Source organism: Agelaius phoeniceus, chromosome 18 (genome assembly GCF_051311805.1).
Source record: "Agelaius phoeniceus isolate bAgePho1 chromosome 18, bAgePho1.hap1, whole genome shotgun sequence".
In the NCBI taxonomy this organism is placed as follows: Eukaryota; Metazoa; Chordata; class Aves; order Passeriformes; family Icteridae; genus Agelaius; species Agelaius phoeniceus.
The window spans coordinates 12814293-12836733 of NC_135282.1; the positions used below are offsets into that span (position 1 = coordinate 12814293).

The following is a 22441-nucleotide window of genomic DNA, read 5'->3' on the forward strand; positions in this document are numbered from 1 at the left end:
ACACACTTTCTAATTTTTTATGTTTCTTCCCCGTCCCTCGGAGGGGACGTTATTGGAACACCAAGGCCTTGGAAAAGGAGGCTGCAGCTGCTGCCCTTGGCTTTCTGTTCTATGCTGTGCCTTTCCAAGGAACAACAAACTGCCACTCCTAAACTTAAGACAAAAAATTAAATCTTAGGCTTGGTTTTCCTGGTGCAGGAGTCCCAGGAAGGGGGAAGCACACAACACAGTGTGTGCCAGTCTCAGTTTCCTCCATAGTGTGTTTTTCTTTTTCCCGTTGACCAGCCATGGTATTTCAGTCTGGTGATGTTACCCAAATACAGGAGCAGCCCGGATCTCCAGGGAATTCCCCTGCTTTCCGTGGGGTTTGGCAGTGGAGGCTCCATTCCCACTTGCACCTGCCTTGTCCTGATGCTGGATGGTGGAGCTGTGGCTCTTTGGGAGCAAACCAAACTCACTCAGGTTAAGATCTCTTTGTCCCAGAAGGTGGAGAACTCAACTGGTGTTTGTCCTGCACAAGGATTATTCCCATTTTCCAAGCACTGCCTGCTCATTCCAGCTGTGCACAGTCCTCAGGCCCCGCACCATCATTTATTTCTTCTTTTACATATTTGAGGATTTGCCCTGAATTCCTGGGGGTCTGAGCAGCTGTGAGGGACCTTGAGCACAATCCATCTGTGATTCGATGGTGTTCATCAAATCAAAATAAACCAGGTTGGGGTAGAGCTGCTGATGGAATCTGGAGTGGAAAAGAAGCAGGAATCGCGTTTGATGCAGTGTTTCAGTTACACCTCACAGTGGGATTTCCTGGAGCTCCTCTCATCCTTGAGTTTCTCCTGAGGGCTTTCTCAGGAGCTCCTTGTCCTGCAGATGTTACAGCCCCGGGCACAGCGCTGCCGGGAAGTTTCTGCTCTGGGAAGTGCCGAGTGTGGGTCTCTGCCCCGGCAGGGGGATCGGGGAACTTCTGAGCTTCCCCAAGGTGCAGAAGGGCTCCTGCCAGGGGCAGCAGCTCTGCCCGAGGAGGACACGGCTGAGGTGCCAAAGCTCATTTCCCCGTGCTCAATTCTTCCTAAGGAGCCTCTTCCCTCTCTCCTTTGTCCCAGCTCCCGCACAGCCTATGGGCCTGTCGGGACACCGGCGCTGCTGTCGCGATAGGCGGCTTCAGTGCTGCCCCCGGGCTGTGGAACAACCTCCTGAGTCGGGATCTCAGACAGGGTCAGGAATCACCGGGAGCTGAGGGCCCCTCTCATGCCAGGGTCCCCTGCTCCCCCACGGGGCAGGGGGAGGTGGCACTGGGGGCACTGGGGGCACTGGGGGCACTGGGCAGGAGGGATCTCACCTGGGAGGGCTCAGTGAGGGTGGTGGAGGCAGGGGCAGGGTGGGGAAGGGAGGGAAGAAGGTGTTTGGGAACTGCTCCACGACCCGGGAAAGGCTGCAGGAGGGGGAGGAACCCTGCCCTGGGAGGGGTTCCGAGGTGCTGGGAGGCTGCAAAGGGCAATCAATAACCACGGGCGGGAAGCTGAGCAGGTTCAGGGCCTATCAAACAGTCCTGGAATTACCCAGGATGAGGTTTGGAGTCAGCACTGAGCCAAGGGCAGCTCTGCAGGAGGCCCAGGTGTTCCCCAGGCTTGGAGCCGCCCATCTCTTCCCACAGAGCAGCTGCCACAGCTCCCATTGTTGCATTTTGGGACTTCAGCTCACCATTCTTTGCACTTGGACATTTTATAAATGCCGCTAAAGTTTGACTTTATTATTTAACAAATCTGCGTTTTAAACCAATTTCCCACAGCTCTGTCACAAAATGATTTTCAGACCTTGCAGTGGCAGCAGGTGATGGGTTTGACTGTCCTCTTTTTGGGTGGGATTTATATTAAAATGACATCTGAAGTCTCAATTACTTACTTGAAGCACATGAAATAGTTGAAACCATGCCAAGCTCTGAGGACAGAGCTGTTCAGCAGCACTGGAAGTGTCAGACCCTCATGTGTGTAACAGCCTTTATTCCTCTGTAGCTTCAGAGTGAATATTTAGATCCTAATAAATCTATCATTTTCCTACACAGTGATGAGTTCATAGTCCCTTGTTCTCTGAGTTGGTGCATCTGCAGAGCTCCCAGTTTGAGGGGCTTATTTTTAGGCAAATTACAGCTCATGTATGAGGAAAAATTAATCCTGGTGTTCAGAAATGTAAAATAGGCTGGGAAAAGGGGAAGCCTGGATTGGCAGCAGTTGGAGATGAGCCCTAGGGAGAGCAGGGGATCCCAGCCCTGCAAACACTTCCAGCACGTGGCCTTTCCCTCCTGGGTCACATCCACCTCCTGCTGTTGGAGCCACGGGCACATCTGGGGGTGGATGTTCTGCCATGGTCACTCAGACCCTGCCCTGCTCCCTCTCTTTGCTGCTCCCTGAGCTCCACAGGGCACAGCAGCTCCTGTGCACTGACCCTGTGAGATCCCTGACACCAAACTGCAGGGACAGTCCTGGTGCCAGGACACAGGGAATGGCTCCCACTGCCAGAGGCAGGGATGGATGGGATATTGGGAATGAGGAATTGTTCCCTGGCAGGGTGGGCAGGCCCTGGCACAGGTGCCCAGAGCAGCTGGGGCTGCCCCTGGATCCCTGGCAGTGCCCAAGGCCAGGCTGGACACTGGGGCTGGGAGCACCTGGGACAGTGGGAGGTGACCCTGCCATGGCAAGGGTGGCACTGGATGGACTTTAAGGTCCCTTCCCACCCAAACCATTCCATGATTCCATGATTCTGTGATGTAGGAGATTTTCCAAACCCAAATGTTCTTTATTCTCTGCAATCACAGACAACAGAAGCCCTTTGCTGCTGGGGCTGGTTCATGGCATTTGGGTGATTTCAGGGAAGCTCTGCTTGGCTCAGGCTGTGATCCCTGTGCCAGGACACAGGGAGCCCATGGAGCCTCCCTTGCTGTGTCCTGTTGGGATTGCTCCACTCTGCTCCTCCCCAGAGCCACCCTTTGTGTCCTCCTGGCTCTGCCATCTCTGAACCTCTGGACAACCCCAATCTCAGCACACAGCTCCTTCCCCCTCTTCCCACTCAGTGTCTGGCTGCTGCAGCATTTCCCAGCTATAAATTCCAGCTGTCTTCAGTCTATTAATCCTTTCTTCTTCTATTAGCAACTTCTTAATTAAAAACTTGTAGCCAGCAGGGCAATACCAAGCAGGTCGACTGATGGGCTGAGGGGAAGGAGAAGCCCACAGCCAGTGCTTAGGTGGAGAATTACTGGATTTCAGTCCAAAACTTATGTCGAATTTATGTCAGGATGGATTGCAGCATCATTAGGACACATGCATAGGGAATTAATCCACTTTCTGGAGGCCAGAGAGAATAAAAATCCCTTTTTTCTTCAGAAAGCTGCAGTTTCTGAGGTCAATGTTCACAGCCACAGTGGGTGGAAAGGGCTGCCCCTGGAGCAAACCCCCCCCAGGGGTGGAAGTCTGTGGTCAGCACTGGAAAGCAGGAAGGTGAACAAGGAAAATGGTGGATTTCTGGATTTAATCAGCTTCAGATAACTTTCAGTTTGATTTTGGTTGGTTTTCTTAAACAAATAAGAGTGTCGGCACTTGAAGAGCTGCTGCTTCCAGCTCTTGTCTGGATTTTGTCACTGGGGCTTTGCCTAAAGCACTGTGAGAACATTCCAGCACCTTGGAGTGACTCTCGGGGCTGTGTCTGCACTAGGAAACCTCAAAGCCGTGGATTTCAGCCCGGGGCAGGTGGGGGTCGCTCCTAAAGGATTTGGTTTCACCCCTTGTGGAACGGAACATTCCAGCACACCTGGAATCTGCAGGTACCCGAGGATTTGGGGGATTGTTTGGATTGAAACCCACCTGGTGTCCGTGCGGGGGCTGCGGGCGCTCAGAGCCGGCTACTCCCGAACACCAGGGCGCTGTCCCGGAGCGCTGCCCCGGCCCCGTAGCCGCCCCTCGCTGACTCCGCGGCCACCGGGCACAACTCCTGCTCGCACCACCTGGATGGAGACAGCGCTGGGCTCTGCCGGTCCTGCCACCCGCGCGGGGCTGGTACCGAGCCGAGCCCGGGGGATCCCGCCCGTCAGTGCGGGAATGGAGACGGCCCGAGCGGGGAAAAGCCCCGGGGCTGAGAGCAGCCGCTGCTCGCTCCCAGCTCTGCTCGCGGGCCTGGCCATGGCCAGGGCTTGGATCGCTCCGGAGGCGGAGCAAAGCCTCTGGCGCTGCCCATGGAATCTTCCAGAACACTCGGGGCGCGCTGGGCTGTGCCTACCTCAGGGCAGCGCAGATGTCTGTGGGGGAAGCGCCGGGCCGAGCCGCGTGTTCCATTAAGAGAGCTCCTGCAGGGGAGGAGGAGGAGGTGTCAGCATTCCCAGGCTCTGCCAGAACAGCCCAGGGCTCAGGAACAAAGGCTGGTGGTTACTCCTGAGCAGTGCCTGAAGGCTGAGCTGCTTCAGCATGAAAGGTGGGAACTGAGCTCCAGAGCTCCACCCTTGAGCCAGGTGTGAATCAGGTGCCTGTGGCTGATTCCCAGCCCTTTCCTGGTCTGAAATCCATCAGCAGCACAGGAAGAACCTGGAGCTGCTGGAATCTACAGGAAACCATGGAGATGCTCCAAGGGCTGGAGCCAGGCTGGGAGAGCTGGGGGTGCTCACCTGGAGAGGAGAAGGCTCCAGGGACACCTCAGAGCCCCTTGCAGGGCCTGAAGGGGCTCCAGGAGAGCTGGAGAGGGACTGGGGACAAGGGATGGAGGGACAGGACCCAGGGAATGGCTCCCACTGCCAGAGGGCAGGGATGGATGGGATATTGGGAATTAGGAATTGTTCCCTGGCAGGGTGGGCAGGCCCTGGCACAGGTGCCCAGAGCAGCTGGGGCTGCCCCTGGATCCCTGGCAGTGCCCAAGGCCAGGCTGGACACTGGGGCTGGGAGCAGCCTGGGACAGTGGGAGGTGTCCCTGGCCATGGCAGGGGTGGCACTGGATGGGCTTTGAGATCCCTTCCCACCCAGCCCATGCCATGGTTCTGTGATTCCTGGGTTGCCCTGCCTGTGTAGATCCGTGCCAGGCTGTAGGAGAAGTCCCTGGCTGCCATCTCCATGGTCAGTGCCCGCTCTGAGCCCGTGGCTGCCATGAACTGCCGGAGGCTCCCGATGGCTTCCTGTGCCCTCTGCACAGCTGGGGACAGCTCCTCAGTGCCTGAAGCCAGCTCCAGCTTTTTCTGCAGAGAGAAAAACCACAGGAAAAATTCCAGTGTATTTGCCTTGTGCCAGGGAAGGGGCTGCTGGGACCCTGGGCACACCCAGCTGCTGACAACAAACTCAGATCCAGGTGGCTGCCACTGGCACAGGGGGAGCAGCCAGAGAAGGGGATGTGCTCAAAGGAAGCTCCCAGCCTTGCCTTGGGGAGGGAGAATTCCCTGTGACCAGAGCCAGCACATTGCTGTTTCCATTCTGGCTTCCCAGCTGCACATGGAGACCAGCTCTCATGCCCAGTTTTCTCTAACTCTATACCTGTATCAGGGCTAATTCTCTCAGGATTATATAATGGCTTGCACAAATATGCTCAAGCTGTGTCCAGGCAGGAAAATTCACATTTAGAGGAGCTTTCCTCTCCAAATTGTGTCAGTGGGAAAGGCCCCAGGACAAGAGGAAATGGCTTCAAGCTCCACTGGGAGAGGTTCAAGTTGGATATTAGAGAAAATTTCTTCACTGAAAGGGTGGTCAGGCACTGGCACAGCTGCCCAGGGCAGTGGTGGATCCCCAGCCCTGGAGGGATGTAAAAGTCATGGGGATGTGGCACTTGGGGACATGGGTATGTGGTGGCCTTGGCAGTGCTGGAGAATGGCTGGACTTGATCCCAGAGGACTTTTCCAACCTAAAGGATTCTGTGATTCTGATGGAGATTGGGAATTTAACTGTGCCAGCAGCACTGCCTGAAATCTCCTCTGGCTGAGCCGAGCTTCTGTTCTGCCACATCCCAAATCCCTTGTGAAAACACCAGGGATACCCTGCTGAGAGTCTGGAATTGTTCTTTGGGGCTGGCATTCCCACACTGTTCATCTGTGTCTCCTGTGTTGTTCCCTGTTAGGAGGAGTGGGACACTGCCTGTGCTGGGGGCTGGCCCTGCCTCGTGGGCTGTGGTCCCATCTTCCCTCACTCCAACCCCTCTCTCTGCAGCAGGACTGAGGGATCAGCTTGGAGAGCATCCCCAAAGGCTGGATGTGAGCAGCACAGCGTGGTGGGAGGTGCTGTTCATTAATTAGCTCCATCAATAACCTGCAGACCAGACTGAAGCCTGTGAGCAGCAGCTACACAGAAGGAATTTTTTATGTTTCTCAGGCTTTCAGTGCCGCAGCTCCTCTTACTGGACCAGAAATTCCATCTGGGCTGGGCTGAGCCCACGTTTGCTCTGTGTTCTCTGAGTGCTCAGACCCCAAACTTCCACACTTCCACACTTCCCAGTGCTGCTGTTGCAGGCTCCAGGGGCAGAAACACCCCCAGCATGTGCTGGTCAATACAAGAACAACTCCAGTGCCAACATAAATCCCATAAAGCTCCAACCCATGGAATACTAATGAGGTGTTCTGAAGGAGCCCAGAGGTTGTTGCTAATGAGGATCACAGATCCCAGAGGCATCAACTCCCACAGTTTGGGTGGGAGCCAGCATGGCACCAGCCAAGCACAGGGACACCACAAACACCTGCTGCTTGTGGCTGGGACACAGACATACTGCCACAGCTGGAGGACTTGAACACCTGGAAATATGGATCAGGAATGTAAAAGCATCATTTGTCCTTAAGGGATAAAAAAGACCTTGTATTTTCTTTGCTTGCCAATATTTTTTTTTCCAATTGCACTTATTCCTTTCCTAAAAGTCCTTCATCTCCTGGAAGGTTTTTCCATGCTCTCTCTGCACTTGGGCTGGAGAGACTGGGAGCTGCTTCAGGGCAATGCTCAAGGCAGGAGCAGCTCCTGTTCTCTGCTGGTTGCTCTGCTCCAGCTGTGGGTGGAGGCACACACAGCATCACTGCCCCACCACCCCTTACTGCCTGAAAGGATCAGCAGAGGAGCTGCAGAGCTCCAATAGTTCTGATTCCCTCTGGTTTCATGGAGGCATTTTAAGATGCTGCTTGTTTGTTTGCTCTCACTGGCTCCCAAGCCATGTGGTCAGAGTGGTTTTTACTTACAAGATTAATCATGAGTATCTAAAAATACAGTGACAGGAGGAACATCCCAACCAGGGCTAAAAGCACAATTTTGTGTCAATGCTTGGAGTGAACACATGGCCCCACATCAATAACCTCCATTTGTTTCCTGCTGCCTGAAAATTGGGGTTGTGGTCTGAAAAGGACCTGAAAACACTGTCATATGTCTGAGATTGCAAGGCTGATTTACAGCCTGAGTTACAGCCTGAATTACAGCCCTACACAGAAATTCTTGAGGCAAGAGTTGATTCTGAGCCTTGCACGACATGTGCGGGGCTGGTGCTGAGACCCTGTCCTGGGATGTGCCCAAATTTCACCTGAAGTGACTCAAATGCAACAATCAACAAAGTGCCCTGAGCTATTTTAGAGGCACTTTTCAGATTGTAATTGAATTTGAAAGTACACCCAGGGCTCTGGCTCAAAATTCCAGCTAATAAAATTTTAGTACAACACAAACTGACTGGTCCTGTGCAGTATCCACCTGAAATTCTCACCACAGCACAGCTGGAAGTCAGGATGTGTCCTGGACTGATCCCAAACCATGGCCAGCAGGAGAGGGGGGAGAGGGGGGATTCTGCCCCTCTGCCCTGCCCAGGTGAGACCCCACCTGCAGAGCTGCCCCAGCCCTGGGACCCAGCACAGGAGGGACCTGGAGCTGCTGAAGAGAGTCCAGAGGAGGCCACAGGGATGCTCTGAGGGCTGGAGCTGCTCTGGAGCCAGGCTGGGAGAGCTGGGGGTGCTCACCTGGAGAGGAGAAGGCTCCAGGGACACCTCAGAGCCCCTTGCAGGGCCTGAAGGGGCTCCAGGAGAGCTGGAGAGGGACTGGGGACAAGGGATGGAGGGACAGGACCCAGGGAATGGCTCCCACTGCCAGAGGGCAGGGATGGATGGGATATTGGGAATTAGGAATTGTTCCCTGGCAGGGTGGGCAGGCCCTGGCACAGGTGCCCAGAGCAGCTGGGGCTGCCCCTGGATCCCTGGCAGTGCCCAAGGCCAGGCTGGACATTGGGGCTGGGAGCAGCCTGGGACAGTGGGAGGTGGCAGGGGTGGGATGAGAGGTGTTTTTAGGTCCCTTCCCACCCAAACCATTCCATGATTCCATCCCTGTCTCTCACACTCACTCTTCTCCCCAGGATTTCCAGACTCATAACCTCTAGACAAGGTGGTTTGTCACAAACTCACTTGTGTACTAAAACCCCTAAAAATTCATCTTCTCATAGTCATATTGTGCAAGGATGGGGCAGTTCTCTGTATTTCCCTTTTCCTGATGATAATTACAACCCTTGGTTCCTGCTCCTGATCACAGCCCCAGCAGCACTGGGCATCTCACCATCAGTAGAGACAAGTGATAGAGGATAGAAGCAAAACCTGGAGTTACCCTTGAAATGACTTTCAGAGAACCAAGAGCTGTACAGGTACTAATGCTGCTTTCTGCAAAGCCTCTGACAATGGGCACAAGTCCTGCACACTGAGAACCTTGATGGACAAACATAAAATAAATTGTACTCGGTTTGTGTGCATCAATAAAAAGGAAATGGATTGGGGCAGTAAAAACCCCTTTACGATGGGTTAAATTATTTCCTCAGTAGACAGGATTGGGAGGAATGTTTCAAAATGAACCAGACTCTCAGACTGAAAGAATTTGGACACCTGGCGCTCAGAAAGATGTTGTTTATCACCTGTGAGTGAAAACCTGATTCTGGTGTAGAAACTCAAGCACGTTCCTGCAGAACTCTGCAGACAGAAACCCCTCCCAGGCTGCCTTTCCAGCACCTGGCTGCCCGAGGCATAAAGGAAAAGCTTAAACTGGCCAGCTCTGATTCTATCCAGAACAGGAGCATCCACCCTGCTGAGCCCAGCCCAGCCCCTCTCCCTGACATGCAGCAGTGACAGGGACAGTAAAGGCAGTGGCATTGCTGGAATTTGGAGACCTTGAAGCCAGCACTCCCCTCCCCCTCCAGCCTCACCCACAGCGTGATTGATGGGAGCACTGAGGAGCTCGTTAATTAATGAATCTCAGTGCTCCCGTTTCTGCTCTGCAGGTCCCTGCTCTGCATCACGGGCTGTGCTCCCCCATGCTCCCCAATGCTCCCTGATTATCCAGCTGTTGAGCAGCTGGAGGGGCCCTCCCAGCTGCACCAGGGAGCTGCTCCAGGGTGCAGCACAGCACCTTTGTGAGCTGTTTGTTCAAATTAGTGTTCGGTGTAAGACTGTGGGGGCTGCTTCTTTCCAAATTATTTTAGAGCCTACCCACAGCTCCTTTACTTCCCCATCCATTACCTGCAGTGTCAGCCTAAGCAGCTGTTTGCCAACAGCTGGATTTGCCCCCAGCAGATGTGCTCAGTGCTGCTCCTGAGCAGATCTGGCTCCTTGTTTGGTGCTCAAATCATTTGAGGTATTTCTCCCTTCTCAAAAGTTGTCTGAGAGGATGGCAAGGGGACCCTCAGCCCTGGAGGTCACAGAGGTGCACAGAGCACAGCTGAACTGGGGGGTGAGATGGGACACAAGCTGCAGCCACTGTTAGAACTACCCAGGCTCTGGAAAGCTCTGCCCAGTCCCCAGTGCTGGAGGAGAACATTGTGCCAGACTCTTCCCTCCTCATGGGGTCTGGGTGGGAAGGTGAAGGCTGCACACCACCAAATCCAGATGCCCAGGATTCCCTTGCTGTGCCTGGGCTAACAAGATCTGGATTGCTGTGTCTGGATTAATAATGTCACCTCTGAGACAACACCCTCTGATCCTGCCTCCTGTCTCCCTTTTTGGGATGCTCCAAGGCAGGAGATGCTCCTTCACCTTCATGAAACTGAGCTGCTTTGAACTCCTGTCACCTGAGCAGCTTTAAAAGTAGAGCCAGAGAACAGCAAATCCAAAGAGGCAGAAATGGAATTCCTTTGGCTCTTTCCATCTTTTCAGGGAATAAAAATAGAAAGTCATAATGCAGTAGATAGCCCTAGTGAGGTTCAATATTCAGCAGTCCTGTGGTGATTTTCCAGTTAAGAAACAAAACCACAAAATTATTTTGGATTCAGGAAGGTGAGTCACATTAAAAAAAAAAACCACTTATTTTGCTACCTGTCTTGAGGAACTCTGACAGTGCCAAGCTCCCCACTGCTGAGCTGAAAGCACACAAGGATCTCAGGATTAGCACTGCCTGCATCCTGCTTTTGGAAGAGCTATTTAAGGAGCAGAATTGTAAGACACAATTCCAATTGCTGGAATACTTGTCTAAAGCTTCAGTTTGGGCCTATTCCCTGCCAGCCTCAGGCAGGAGCACAAACCCCAAAGAAGGCTGTGCCAGGGTGAGGCTGAGCAGAGCTGCAGCTGTGGCTCACCTGCACTGTGGACAGGAACACAGCCATCACCTGCCCTTGGCTCTTGGCCAGGGATCGCAGCACATCCAGGGACAGGATATTGGTTGTTCCCTCCCATATGGACAGCACCTGTGTGGAAGAGCATCGAGGAACCTTTGCAGTGACTGCAGCAAAGAAGTGGAGTGGGAGGGAACAGAGACACAGGGCAGACACAGGGATACCAAGGATATCTCCAGAGATGTCTTGTCTCACAACAAGTGGAAGGGAGCAGTGGAGCCCAGCTCCATTGCTGTGCTGGGGAACAGCCTCAGCACCAGGAACACACCCTGGGGGTGACTGGGCTCAGCAGGAAGGCAGTGAGGGAAGAGCTGACACACCTGGAGTGAGCCTGGGAGGGCTCTGTTCTCCCTTGAGTGTGTCTTTAGCAGGGAAGCAGAGTGCTGTGCAGGGGACTTGGTGACACACAGGACCTTCTCCTGCCACCCTCTTACCAGAGCATCCCGGAGTATGACTGGCAAGCCTGTGTCCTCCATGTAACCTTGGCCCCCAAAACTCTCCATTGCCTCAACAGCCACGGCAGAAGCCTGCAAAATGCAGAGAGCTGGCATGATCCACAGTGCCTGAGGGGAAAATCCAACCTCCCACACCACACAGCAGCTCCTGCTGGGATGGGCTGACCTGCTCATCTCCTGAGGCAGGTTGGTCATTACCTGCAGGAGGAGTAGATGGGAATTGTTGCATTGTAATTTCAGGGTTTACCTCAGAACCCCGGGTCCCTCCCCTGGTAATTCCCTCCCAGGTGTGTCAGTCACCTCTCCTTCCCCCTCCCAGCACTGTCTGTCAGTCCTGGCATTCCAGAAGGGCATTGAGTGATTGGGCAGATTCAAAGGATGCCCTCTACCCCTGGGGGGCATTGGGCCATCCAGGTGTCCTTTGTCCCTTTGTCCCTCCCCTCCTGTCCCTGCTTGGTGGCTCCCTGCCCCTTCCCTGCCCCTCTCCCCGGGGTTAAAGGAGCAGCAACCACGGGCTCAGGGAGTTCTATTGGAGCTGGTGCTGCATTCAGAGCCCTGTGGGCCAGAATAAAGCTCTGGATCCAAACCCTCCATCAGAACTAACTCCTTTCCTTCACCATCCCCTAAAGCTTCTCTGCCAGAGGGAAACCTGAGGAGCAGCCCCTGTTATGGGGGGAAGCTCCATCCCACAGCCACCAGAGCTCCTGCAAGCCTGGACTTGTCTCCAAGTGCCCAGTTGCAGCACCCAGCCAGCCAAAAGTGTCTGTGGGGTGAAACACCACACACCCAGCCAGCCAAAAGTGTCTCTGGGGTGAAACACCACAGTTGCTGCTATTTGGTTCAGCAGCAAGGGCCAGACAAGCTCAGGCACGTCCAGTCCAGCTATATTGGTTATTATTCCAATAGGGAATGAAGTCTGAGTGACACTGAGAGAGGACCTGCAGGAGCAGCAGCCTCCAGAGCAGGAATTGCTGCAGGTATCCCCTGCTCTCACTGCTGTGTCACTCACTCCTCTTCCCAGCTCTGTGCTTGCCAACATTCCACACTCTGGGCTAATCAATCTGTTCCATACCTGCTTCCCTGTGTACAGTTTGGCCACTGGGATGAGCAGCCTCAGCAGCAGCTGCTCCTGCTCACTGGCCAGGTTGGTTTCAGCCAGGCCCAGCAGGCGAACGATGTCCATGAGCAGCAGGAATGCCCCTCTCACCTGCACCTGTGAGCAGAGGACAGCATCACTGGCAGGGGTCTTGGACTCTGCTGACTCCAGGGGTGAGATTGCTTCGGGGTAAAATGCCACCCCTGCCTGCTCAGACCCACAGCTTCAGAGACTCTGAGCAGCCAAGGCACAAAGTATGGAATATTAAAGGCTCTCTGCCACTCTTGGACACTATGATGCAGTGAAGGGGGAGTGCATTACATCAGGCCTACTTGAGCATTAACAAAGCTCCTAAAAGGCATCCAGGCTCCAAATCCACATGTTTTCAAAAGGTAATGGATGTGAGATGATGGTCAACCTCTGAGCACCAGCTACTGCAAAGTCTGTGACAGATTTCTTCCTGAGCAGCTTACTTCCCTGGCAAGTTTTGGTTTGGGAAGCATCAAGGTACAGAGCTGTGTGTTGTGGGACAAGGTAGGGTCTGCCCTTCCATTCAGAGTGGGAGTTCTGCCACAGGCAATGAGATGCAGGAGCCTGAAGTCATGCTTGACAGATGCTGACCACTTTCCCCCACCTTGCAAGAGAATTTTTAAATACTGTTTACAGCCCATTTCCTGGGGCAGGAGCTCCCAGAGAAGTTGGATGAGCCCATACTAGTCATGGACAACAGTCAGGTGACTGTGGTGTCAGGCCTGGACTCTGAGGCAAACACCCAACTTCAGAGGTCATGACTTATCATAGTAAGGGCACTCCTTTCTCTCAGAGAAACTCCCAGGTAATTGTTTAGGATAACTTGAAGTCCAGCAGAGGAGTTAGGTCTGTTATCAGATCAAATCCCACTATAGTAAAACAATTCCCTTGCTGCATCCACTTTGCTCTAGCAGGAATGGCCTCCTAAATCTGAGTGCAGGCAGGCTGGCTGTGCTCACTAACAGCTCAGGATCTCTGCCCTCTTTTCTTCCCACCAGGTCCAGCTTGGCTCCCAAAAGCCTCACCTCCATCCGGGCTATTGTCTGCACGTGCAGGGGATGGTCCTTGAGCAGCTTCCCGAAGGCCACGCGCTTGCGGGCGTAGTCCCTGCTCAGACTGATCATCCTGGAGGATGGGAACACACACAGGGAACAGTTACACCAGCAGCTTTCCACTTCTGAGCATTCCCTTCCAGTCCCCTCCACCCTAAGAGCCCTGCTCAGCTGTACCACACCTGTAAAGGTCACCCACCCACAGGTCACCCTCCTCCTGCAGCACTGCTGGCTCCAGGCCTGTCCCACAAAGGGGACACTTGGCTCAGTGCCATGTAAAGTGCCCTTGTCCTGCTCCTTCAGCCCTGGGGGATCTGTGCTGCCTTCCTTCACCTTCTCATGGAAGCCACTGCACCAATGACGTTGTGGATCCGAGTGATGTTCAGCATGTTGGAGATGGCGGCCACTCCACGGCCCTCTGCAGAGATCTGCAAGGAGCAAGGGCTGACATGAGCCTTTCACAGCCCTTGGGTAGGGATGGACATGGGAATGTGTCAACAGACACATGGACATGGCTGTCCACTCTGTCCCTGTCTGCCCTCAGGCACTCAGAGACCTGCTTGCTTTAAAATACATTTGTCTCATTTTAGCCAAGTCTGTGGTGTGATGTGGCTGCCCCATCCCTGGAAGTGTCCCACACCAGGCTGGATGGGACTTGGAGCAGCCTGGTCTGGTGGAAGGTGTCCCTGCCCATGGCAAGGGCAGGAATAAGATGAGCTTTAAGGTCCCTTCCAACCCATCCTATCCTGGGATTCTGTTTCTATGACCAGAGAAGTGGCTTTTGGAGACTGTGTCAGCATGATCAGTTCTGGTCCCTGCTGCTTGCTCCCACCTGCACACTACACAAACTGTCCCTCTGCTGGCTCAGGAACCAGGATTAGAGAAATGACCAGCCTAAAATAACTTTTTGTTATTGTTGTTGTCTTCTCTCACATCTTTTCCTGAACCCTTCTCACCTCTGCCCCACACAGAGCCCCACCAGTGATTTGTTCTGTGATGTGGACAGCCAAGCCACAGAGGTGGAAGAGAGGAAGTTTTTCAGTTGGGATCTCTGCTGAAAGCCCCAGGAGTGAGTGCCATGCCAGGGCAGCCCAGTCCCCAGGGCAGGGGAACTCTTACACACCAGCTCTGCTCTGGCTCCTTGCAGCCACAGCTCTGCTGTTGCCATCTGCCTCGTGCCCAGCTTGTCCTTCAGCCTTTGCACCTGGATGTTGTTCAGCTTCCCCTCCTCATCCCGAACCCTCAGGAAGAACAAGGACAGGCCTCTGGAGCCCTGGGTACACTGCAAGGCACAGAGAGGATTTTATTACAATGCAACAAGGAAGAAAAATAATTCCCCTGCTCCTTCCCCTGGTTCCCCAGCCAACAGAACTGGTTTACCTGTCCTTCAGCATCTGCTATCCTGGCCAGGGTTAATGCCATGTCAGAATCAGCTGCTGATGTGAACCACTTAAATCCATACAGACGATAGGTGCCATCCGGCTGCTTCCTGGCCACGGTCTCGGTGCCATTTGCTGAAAAAGAGGAGAAAATTTCCTGGTCTTGTGGAAACTTCTGTGTCAATCAATGCTGATTTTACAGCATAAGCAGCAGCTCCTTTAGGGCACGATGAAGATGGAGCATGGGTGAGCTGTTAATCTCTTTCATTGACCCTCGATAAGAAATGCAGTGTGTATAATCCAGTTCTTCAGGAGTTACCTCAGCCAAGAACACAAAGGGCTGTGTGCACAAGAGGACAGAGACTGGGTCTTTTGTTGGTTAAAAAGCAGAGCTGTGCAGAGGATTTGGATGATTTCTGCTGAAGTCCTAAAGCTCCCTGGCTTGTTAGGTTCCCCACATCCTTTGTGTTCTGTTCTCACTGCCACGCCTGCTCCCACCCCACAGCACGTACCAACATCGGAGCCACCCCTTCGCTCGGTCATCCACTGGCCAGAGGTCCAGAACTTCTCAGGGTCACGGGATGTCAGACGGTCAAAGGCATTTTTCAGAGATTCAGGAATACCCAGTGACTGTTTGAGGGGAGAGAAAATAAACTGAGATGATCATAACACAAGAGTTGACATTATACAGTTGCCTTGACTGCTGTGTTCAGGGCTCAGCCAGGCCAGTCTGGAAGCCAGTGTCCTACACTGCAGAGGATCTGCAGGTGCAGCTGAGAGCCTGGGAGCCAGCACAGCCCCCACCAGCTCCTGCAGCAATGTGCAGACAGAAGGTGCAGAGCTGTGTTACAACACAGAGTGCTGAGCATCCCTATCCCCTCAGATTTCTGGAGAGAGAGGTCTCAAACAGCCCACGTGCCAGGTTCATGTATGCTGGATGTCACCAGCACCCAGGGAGCTGCAGGGGAGAGGGAACTGCCTTGTGCTGCTTTAAGTTATTGTGAATTTAAATGCCCAGGGTTGGCTACCTAAGGGATATTTTCCTCTGAATCCTACATAGCCACTGAGGCAATGCAAAGGGGGTCACTAAGATGCAGAGCCAAACGTTCCAATTGGTAAAGTCTTGGTGGTTTGGTGAATTTATGTCAGGTATGGATCTGGCCTATTATATCTAACTGCCACTCCAGATAAATATGGGAAAACAAACTGTCTTGTAGTAAAAATATATTCCTAATATCATAGAAATACAGAATGGTTTGGGTTGCAAAGGGTCTTAAAGCTTGCCCAGTGCCCCCCCTGCCATGGGCAGACACCTTCTACTATCCCAGGTTGCTCCAAGCCCTGTCCAACCTGGCCTTGGACACTTCCACTTGGGACACCTTTCCAGCTACCTGCAGTGCCACAGGTGCCATGTGCAGCAAAGGCCTTATTGAACACAGTGCTGTCAGTGAATATAAACGTTGGCAGGGGCACAGAGGCTTTGTACCTCATGGAGAAAGGCAGTGGGAGACAAAGCTGAGTCACAGAGCAAGGAAGGGCTGTGCCCAGAACCAGATGGATCAGTGCTCCTCCATCCTTGGCTGGTGCTCCTGCCTCTAACCTGCAGTGCCAGGACATGGGCTGTGCCCTCAGGGAGCAGCCAAGTTCATACCTCAATGACTTTGGCTGCCCCATCAGTCATGGCCAGTGGACAGCTGAAACCTCCAGAGGAGCTCGAGAACAAGTACAGTTTGACAGCCTGGTACAGGCGGCTGGGAGAGGGAGAGACAGAGGGAAAACAGATGGGTTACACAGCAGTGCAACAGCACGAGGATAAAATACCTCAAGTGGGAAGAGAGGAAAAATTACAGCCAGCACCGGTGAGGATCAGACCACTCATTTCTGAGAGGGCAAAAAACTGTTCCAGCCAGGAAGAGGGAAGAAGAACAGCAGAGTTTCTCAGTCCCAGTGGGACAGCCAGCACCAGGCCAGCTTGTGCAGTTTTTAACAATAAGAATTGTGGGTCTGTCTCCATGGTCTGGAATACAAAACACCTGTGAGTGAAATCCCACATCTTCAGCTGCATTACAAATAACACTCACAAAGCTGGAGTGGTTCAGGGAACTGCCAGGCCCCACAATCAGGAAGGTGACATCAAAGAATATTATGATCAAGTGTGGGCCATTAGTTATGGCTTATCATTGGTGAGGTGGAACATTGCAGTGGACAGACAGAGCTGCTGGGGACAGCAGGAGGTGTGCTGCTGTCCGTGCAGCATCTGCTACTGGTTACACAATCAGCTCAGTCCTGCAAAACGCTGAATAAACCTTGCTAAGAATAATCAGGAAGGCACTGAGTCATTCCCAATTTGCCCCAGTTACCTCCAGTTCGAGTATCTTTTCTCATAGGCCTCAGCAATCAGCCCTTCTTCTGCTGAAATCTCCTTCATCCTCCTCCACGCCGAGCAGGTGTGGATGTGATCCACGCGCCGCCCCCAGGCATCGAACTGCCGGAACACGGGGGGGTTCAGCTCACATTCCCAGCTCAGAGCCTGGATCTTGGTCAGCAGGCGGTTTCCAAACCTCTCCAGGTCCTGATGCACCTCCTCCAGGACCTGTGGAGCAGCAAGGAGAGCCCTTCAGCACATCCCAGCCTCAGTCCCAGCTGGAAGGGCAGAGGACTGGTCATGCTGTCCTGCAGTGCCAGTGGTCTCCTGCCACTTGGCCCTTCCATGCATTCCATAACACAGCACGACAGCTCCCTCAGCCTCTGCTGGCACAGCTGTGCTCCGCTGTCACTTTTTCTCTATTTTCCCTCAAATCACTTTTTCAAGTTACTTTTGGCAGCGTGTCTGGATTTCACAAAAGACAGAAGCACTTTAGTGTCAAGGCTGAGAATGACACAGATGCACACAAACAGGGGGGTTGGACGAGACGGTCTCCAGAGGTCCCTCAGCCACTCCAAGATTTACTGCTGGAGAAGAATGCCAGGGGAAAGGCTGCCAAAACTGGAATGCCTTCATCTGTACAGGAAAACTTCCACTGGGCTCAGCAGCTACCTGCCTGTCAGATTAGAAAAGGAGGGATGGAGCAGCCTTTTCAGCTTCAGCCTGGCACACAACATGTCTAGATTCAAATTCCCACCCTGCACCCAGGCATCTTTCCTGAAGGATCCCTCCTGAGGGATTCTTGTGCCCTCGTTTCTGCTGGGCTTGGCTGACCTGCATGGAGTAATATGTCTGTAGTTAATGGAGGGGAACCAGCACTCACAGAGGAGTGATTGATTCCAACCCCCTCAGATCCCTATTTCAGGGTGACAGGAATTGCCTTTTGCAAGTTCTCCTCCATGTCTAGGAGTAAAGCCAAGTGAGGTTACCCAGATTTAAAAAACCTGAATATTAGATGACTAAAATCAGGCAAGGAGGACCCAGCCTCCAGCCCTGTTGGACCTCATTGGCCTAAACACATCCAAGACTGTTGGGGGTCAAAGAATCACCTGATATGCTTCCATGAGAGGAATATTTTTTGCTGTTCTCTGCCTCTCAAGAGATGCTCATTCCCTCCTCAATAAAATAATAAAGGAGGTGAATGCCATAATTGCTGCACCCAAAATCATGCAATTATAAACCCCATTAATTTCCTGTTGATGAAATACAAACATGGCTTTTTCCTTTCCCTGCCTGTCCCTGTATTGACCTTTCATTCATCTACACCCTGTGTGATTGATTCCTTCCTCCCTCTGCCACTCCATGGGTGTGATGAGGATCAAACACACATTCTCCAGGTGCCACTCTGGAAATCTCCATCCTCAGACCAGCCAGTTTTCCTTCAGCAGAACAACAAAACAGTGTTAAAAATCACAAAACAAGCCAAAAACCATGCAGGAGAGCCTGTCAGCTGCTCCAGCTCATGTCACTCCCATATTTGCCATGGGCATGCACCTCTAATCTTTATCACTGTTTGACAATAATTTGAAGGTTGTTTCCGAGGCATAACCCAGGAATCCAAAGTTCATGGACTTTGCTGAAGCATAAGACTCTTTGAACTGCTGACCTGGTGGGTTTTTGCAGGCAGAAGAACATGAGTCTGCCAAGCAGATCTCTTGGTCTGGGTTCCTACAAGGAATTCATACAACAATCCCTTCACCATCATCCATATTTCCTAAAACCTCCCCACTGCTTTACTGGGAGCTCATGCCCTGACCACACACAGCCTGCCAAACCACCAAATTACCCAAAAAAATGTGTTTATTTCCAAGGTGAAGGAACAAAATCAAAACTCCTACACTTGTGACTCCTGAATGTCGCACACAGCAGCCTCAGCGTTCCAAAGAAAGGACACTGGGATGTGGAGAGGACAAAAACATTTGGGTCAGGGCTGAGGCTGCTGGGTGGTCTCATTCACTCTGATCTGTCCTTTGATGTCCCAAGCATGAAGATATGGGAAATGTGCAAATTAATGCACATTAGGAGTGCCAATAGATATCCTTTATATTAAAGGATGTATTTTCAGGGCAGCAAAGCCTGACAGATCCCTCTTCACAACAACACCCAGAAAAAGCAGATAGATGCTTAATTCAGTCTTCTCCTTAAATCACCTTCAAACAGAGAAAGAAAATTTTTGTGCCAGTTCAGGAAAATTTCTGTGTTTGACATGGAATAGCACAACAGGAGTCAGCCTCCAGCTTCGGTGGGACACCCAAAGCTTCAGGGGTTGCTGCTGTCCTAGAGAGGAAGGTGTTCCCATGGAGAGCAGGCTCAGTGCTGCAGGCAGCAGCCCAGGCTCTCCTTTCCTGCAGTGAGGCAACACTGCCCCGCTGGGCCTGAGTGAAGAAATGAAAGGAAAATCTGCTCCCGGTTCTCTGGGAGATTTTGGAGGAAGGAGTGGAAGCAGCCTCGTTGTTCTGATCCTTTTATTCTTTAGGAGACCTGAATCATGCTTCTTCCAAAGGTGCAGGTTAGGAGCAGGACCTTCATGGTTACCCAAAGGCATCCTCCTTTCCTGTCTTCTCTTCTGCCAAGAAGGCCACAGTGGTGCTTAGGGAGGCCTCATTCCTCTCTTTTGGGATGGCTGTGACAAGCTCCCAGCACTGCCACCTCACTCTTCCCACACTGTGTCTGCCAGGCCTCACAGACCTGGAGAGCAAGCAGGGGAAGTGGGAGCCTCACTGAAAGCCAGGTCCCCTCCCCTCTGATCATCTGGTGGCTTTAGGAGTCATGGCATTGCTTCTGCTGGAATAAATCATGGAGAGAGGTCACACTCTGCTCCATGAAAACTGCTCCCTGAAAAGTGGAAAGCAGCTGTGGCCCTTGGGGTGATGGCAGAGGCCAGGCAGAGAGGTGAGCCTCCTCCCAGGGGTTCCTGTAGGACTGGAGCTCACAGCACAGACACCCAGAGCTTGGGGCCTCACCCCCTCATCTGCGCCCCTGCCATCCATACCGAGCCTTTCCTGGCTGAAAAAATGAACCCAGAAATGCCACCAACCTGTGCTGGGAGCAAGCAAACCCCAAGAGGCCTTTCCACCTTCTTAAATTCTTGGCAGAGAACAGCCCCAGTCCTTAGGAATTTTCTTTAAAATCCCTCTTTCCCCAGGAAGAGAGGTGGAGGAACAAAGCAGAGTTTACAAGCATCTCAGTCTGATTCCTCTCTCAGAAATTCCTTTCTCTACATGACCAGACAACAAATGCCCGCACTGACAATCCCAAAACAGCACTGTAACACTCAGCCCAGTCCCAGGAGCCCACTGAGCCATTGCTGTGTGTGTCCTGGCAGTGTTTGTCACCCCTGCCCTCAAACACTACAGGTTTTAAGGAATGCTGATAAATTCCCTCCAGTTAAACACTGAAAGGCACAAAAGGGCTCAGACAAATGTTCAATTCAGAGTCTGAAGCAGCGACTCGGCAGAGTCGTGGTGGGTACACACAGGAGCGCAAACTGACCTTGGGAGGAAGGTGTGTTTTCAAGTAACTCCGTAGCAAAGTGTCTTCCAAGTACTGGTTCCCAGGCTCAGGCTGCTCTTGGAAGAGGCCCTCTGTGTCTCTCCTTGCGAGGTGCATTTCCGAATCTTCTAACACTTGTTTTTCCTTCATGCCAGCCTGTTGCTCCTGCCCCACAGTCGTGTTGATTCCTTTAATAGTCAGCATTTGGCAGCTGCCCCAAGGCAGAAAGTGACCTGATTGCCACGACTTGCAGGTGACACTGGATCTCCACCAGGGCAAGCGACAGGCAAACATGATCCCGCACGGCCCCGGGGGTCACGCCTACAGCTCTCACTTGCAGACACCCTTCCTCGCCCGACAGCAGCACAATCCTGGTGTGTTTGTGTGTTGTGAAATTATTCTTGTAAAATCAATGAGGTCTTCTCCCTCAGGGAGGAGCTTTCCAGCAGCTGTTGTTAACTGAACTAGGGAAAAGGTCTTGGGAAAGAGATCAGAAAACGGTCTGGAAAAACACAAGTGTGTTTGTTGTCCTATCAGCTGGGCAAACCATCATAACTGGACAGACTGGCATTTCCAGAGCTGGGGGACGAGCATCCCCCTGAATTGCTTGGAGTAGAGATGAAAAGGAAAAAATATGTTTCCTTATCTGAAGGATAACAAATTGCCTGGAGATGGGAAGAATTGGTTTAGGCAGATTATTCTGTAAATAAGATGCAAGTGAAACAGAACCCAACTTCCTTGCCTAGATTATGACACTGGCTCCAAAACACTCTGCTCTTTGTGAAGTCCCTGATGCCTTTGAGTTGGGATGATACCAAGTCTCCCTCTCCCTAGAAAAGTATCAGAGTATTCTAAGAATGTGGATTTGAGTAACTTCAAACTGCACCTCCTTTGGGGTTATATGCTGCTAATAAACCCAGTATTTTACTATAAAGTGATTTTAAACAAGTATGATACCACACTACTGCCCCTGCCATGGTTGTGCTTTTGCAGGACTTTGTCCTGCCCGAATTCCTGGGACAGGGCAGCAGGGATAGGGACAGGAGCAGATACAGAAGCAAGGACAGGGACAGGGACGGAGATAGGGACAGATAGAGGGGCAGAGTAAGGGCAGGCATAGCCATGTGAACGGGAACAGGTGACAAGCCGCGAACAGGGGCAGGTGCAGGGCAGGGTCAAGCCTCCGCCTCAAGGCTTGGGCCGCCGCCGCCGCCTCCCGCCCTCAGCACCGCCCACGCCCGGGGCTCCGGCGGCGCCGTGGTCGAAGGAGCCCGCGGAGGGCGGTACAGGGGTGGGCGGTACAGGTAGGGGAACTGCCCGGCCGGACTGGGGCGGGACAAGGCTGTGCCTTAGGGGAGCCCTCAGCACCCTAAGGTCTCCCGTGCCCCAGGAGGGCCCCCATTGTCCTTCAGGGGCTCCTCAGGGAGCTCCTTACGGGGCGCCTCAGGGGGTCTGGAGCTCCTGAGGGACCCCTCAGGGCCTAAGGTCCGCCCGTGCCTCACAGCGCCTCAACAGCGCTTCCCAGCGCCTCAGGGGAGCTCCGCGCACCTCGGGGACCCCCAAGTACCTCCGGGAGCCGCTCCCCGCGGGAGCCCCTCTCTGCTCTGGGGCTTTCCCGCGCCTCAGCGCTCCCTCAGCGCCTCGCGGCTCCCGCGCCTCAGCCCCGCCGCCCGCTCGGGCCTCAGGGGTTCCTCACGGTGCTGCTGTGTGAGGGGCAGGACCCAGCCCCGTGTCCACCGCGGCCGGGCCTGGGCTTCCGCTCATAAAATCCCTCAGGAACCTCTCAAAAAAAAATGAGTAAAACCCATCTTCGGAGCCATGGCTGCTTTTTTAAGGGCTGTGGTTCCTCACCTTTCCAACATCAGGCACAAGGGGCAGAGTGAGGGGTGCAGGGCTGAGGGTGTCAGGGAGCAGTGGGTTCCTAAGGATGCAATTTGTCTTTTCCCTTT

The 22441-nt window shown here is 53.1% G+C and overlaps 1 protein-coding gene across 5 annotated transcripts; it reads right to left on the bottom strand.

The window, feature by feature from the left end:
- Window positions 1–110: 110 nt before the first annotated feature.
- LOC129128425 (acyl-CoA dehydrogenase family member 11-like) lies at window positions 111–20898 on the bottom strand. Of its 5 annotated transcripts, none has more exons than XM_077187928.1 (15): window positions 20493–20898; window positions 16936–17168; window positions 16227–16326; window positions 15088–15205; window positions 14577–14710; window positions 14320–14478; window positions 13530–13624; window positions 13170–13269; window positions 12091–12231; window positions 10998–11090; window positions 10528–10635; window positions 5038–5209; window positions 4267–4333; window positions 3855–3994; window positions 111–739 (listed from the first exon to the last, which is right to left on the bottom strand). In XM_077187928.1, exons 1-14 carry the CDS (start codon window positions 20784–20786, stop codon window positions 3883–3885), a joined length of 1926 nt encoding a protein of 641 aa, XP_077044043.1. In that variant the 5' UTR covers window positions 20787–20898; the 3' UTR covers window positions 111–739; window positions 3855–3882. The 5 variants fall into 5 exon arrangements, with proteins under 5 accessions (XP_077044043.1, XP_077044042.1, XP_077044040.1 ...); XM_077187927.1 differs by having other exon boundaries at window positions 138–3203; XM_077187925.1 differs by lacking the exon at window positions 111–739 and adding an exon at window positions 3264–3476.
- Window positions 20899–22441: the final 1543 nt, after the last annotated feature.

Bases quoted from the DNA above. Each gene is read 5' to 3' on its own strand.
- LOC129128425 (XM_077187928.1), bottom strand. From the start codon at position 20,786: ATGTTTGCCTGTCGCTTGCCCTGGTGGAGATCCAGTGTCACCTGCAAG. The intron at 14,479-14,576 runs GTAAACCAGTTC...TGTGCCTTGCAG, and splicing joins TAGCAGATGCTGAAGGACAG to TGTACCCAGGGCTCCAGAGG. The intron at 13,270-13,529 runs GTGAAGGAAGGC...CCCATCCTCCAG, and splicing joins GCAGTGGCTTCCATGAGAAG to GATGATCAGTCTGAGCAGGG.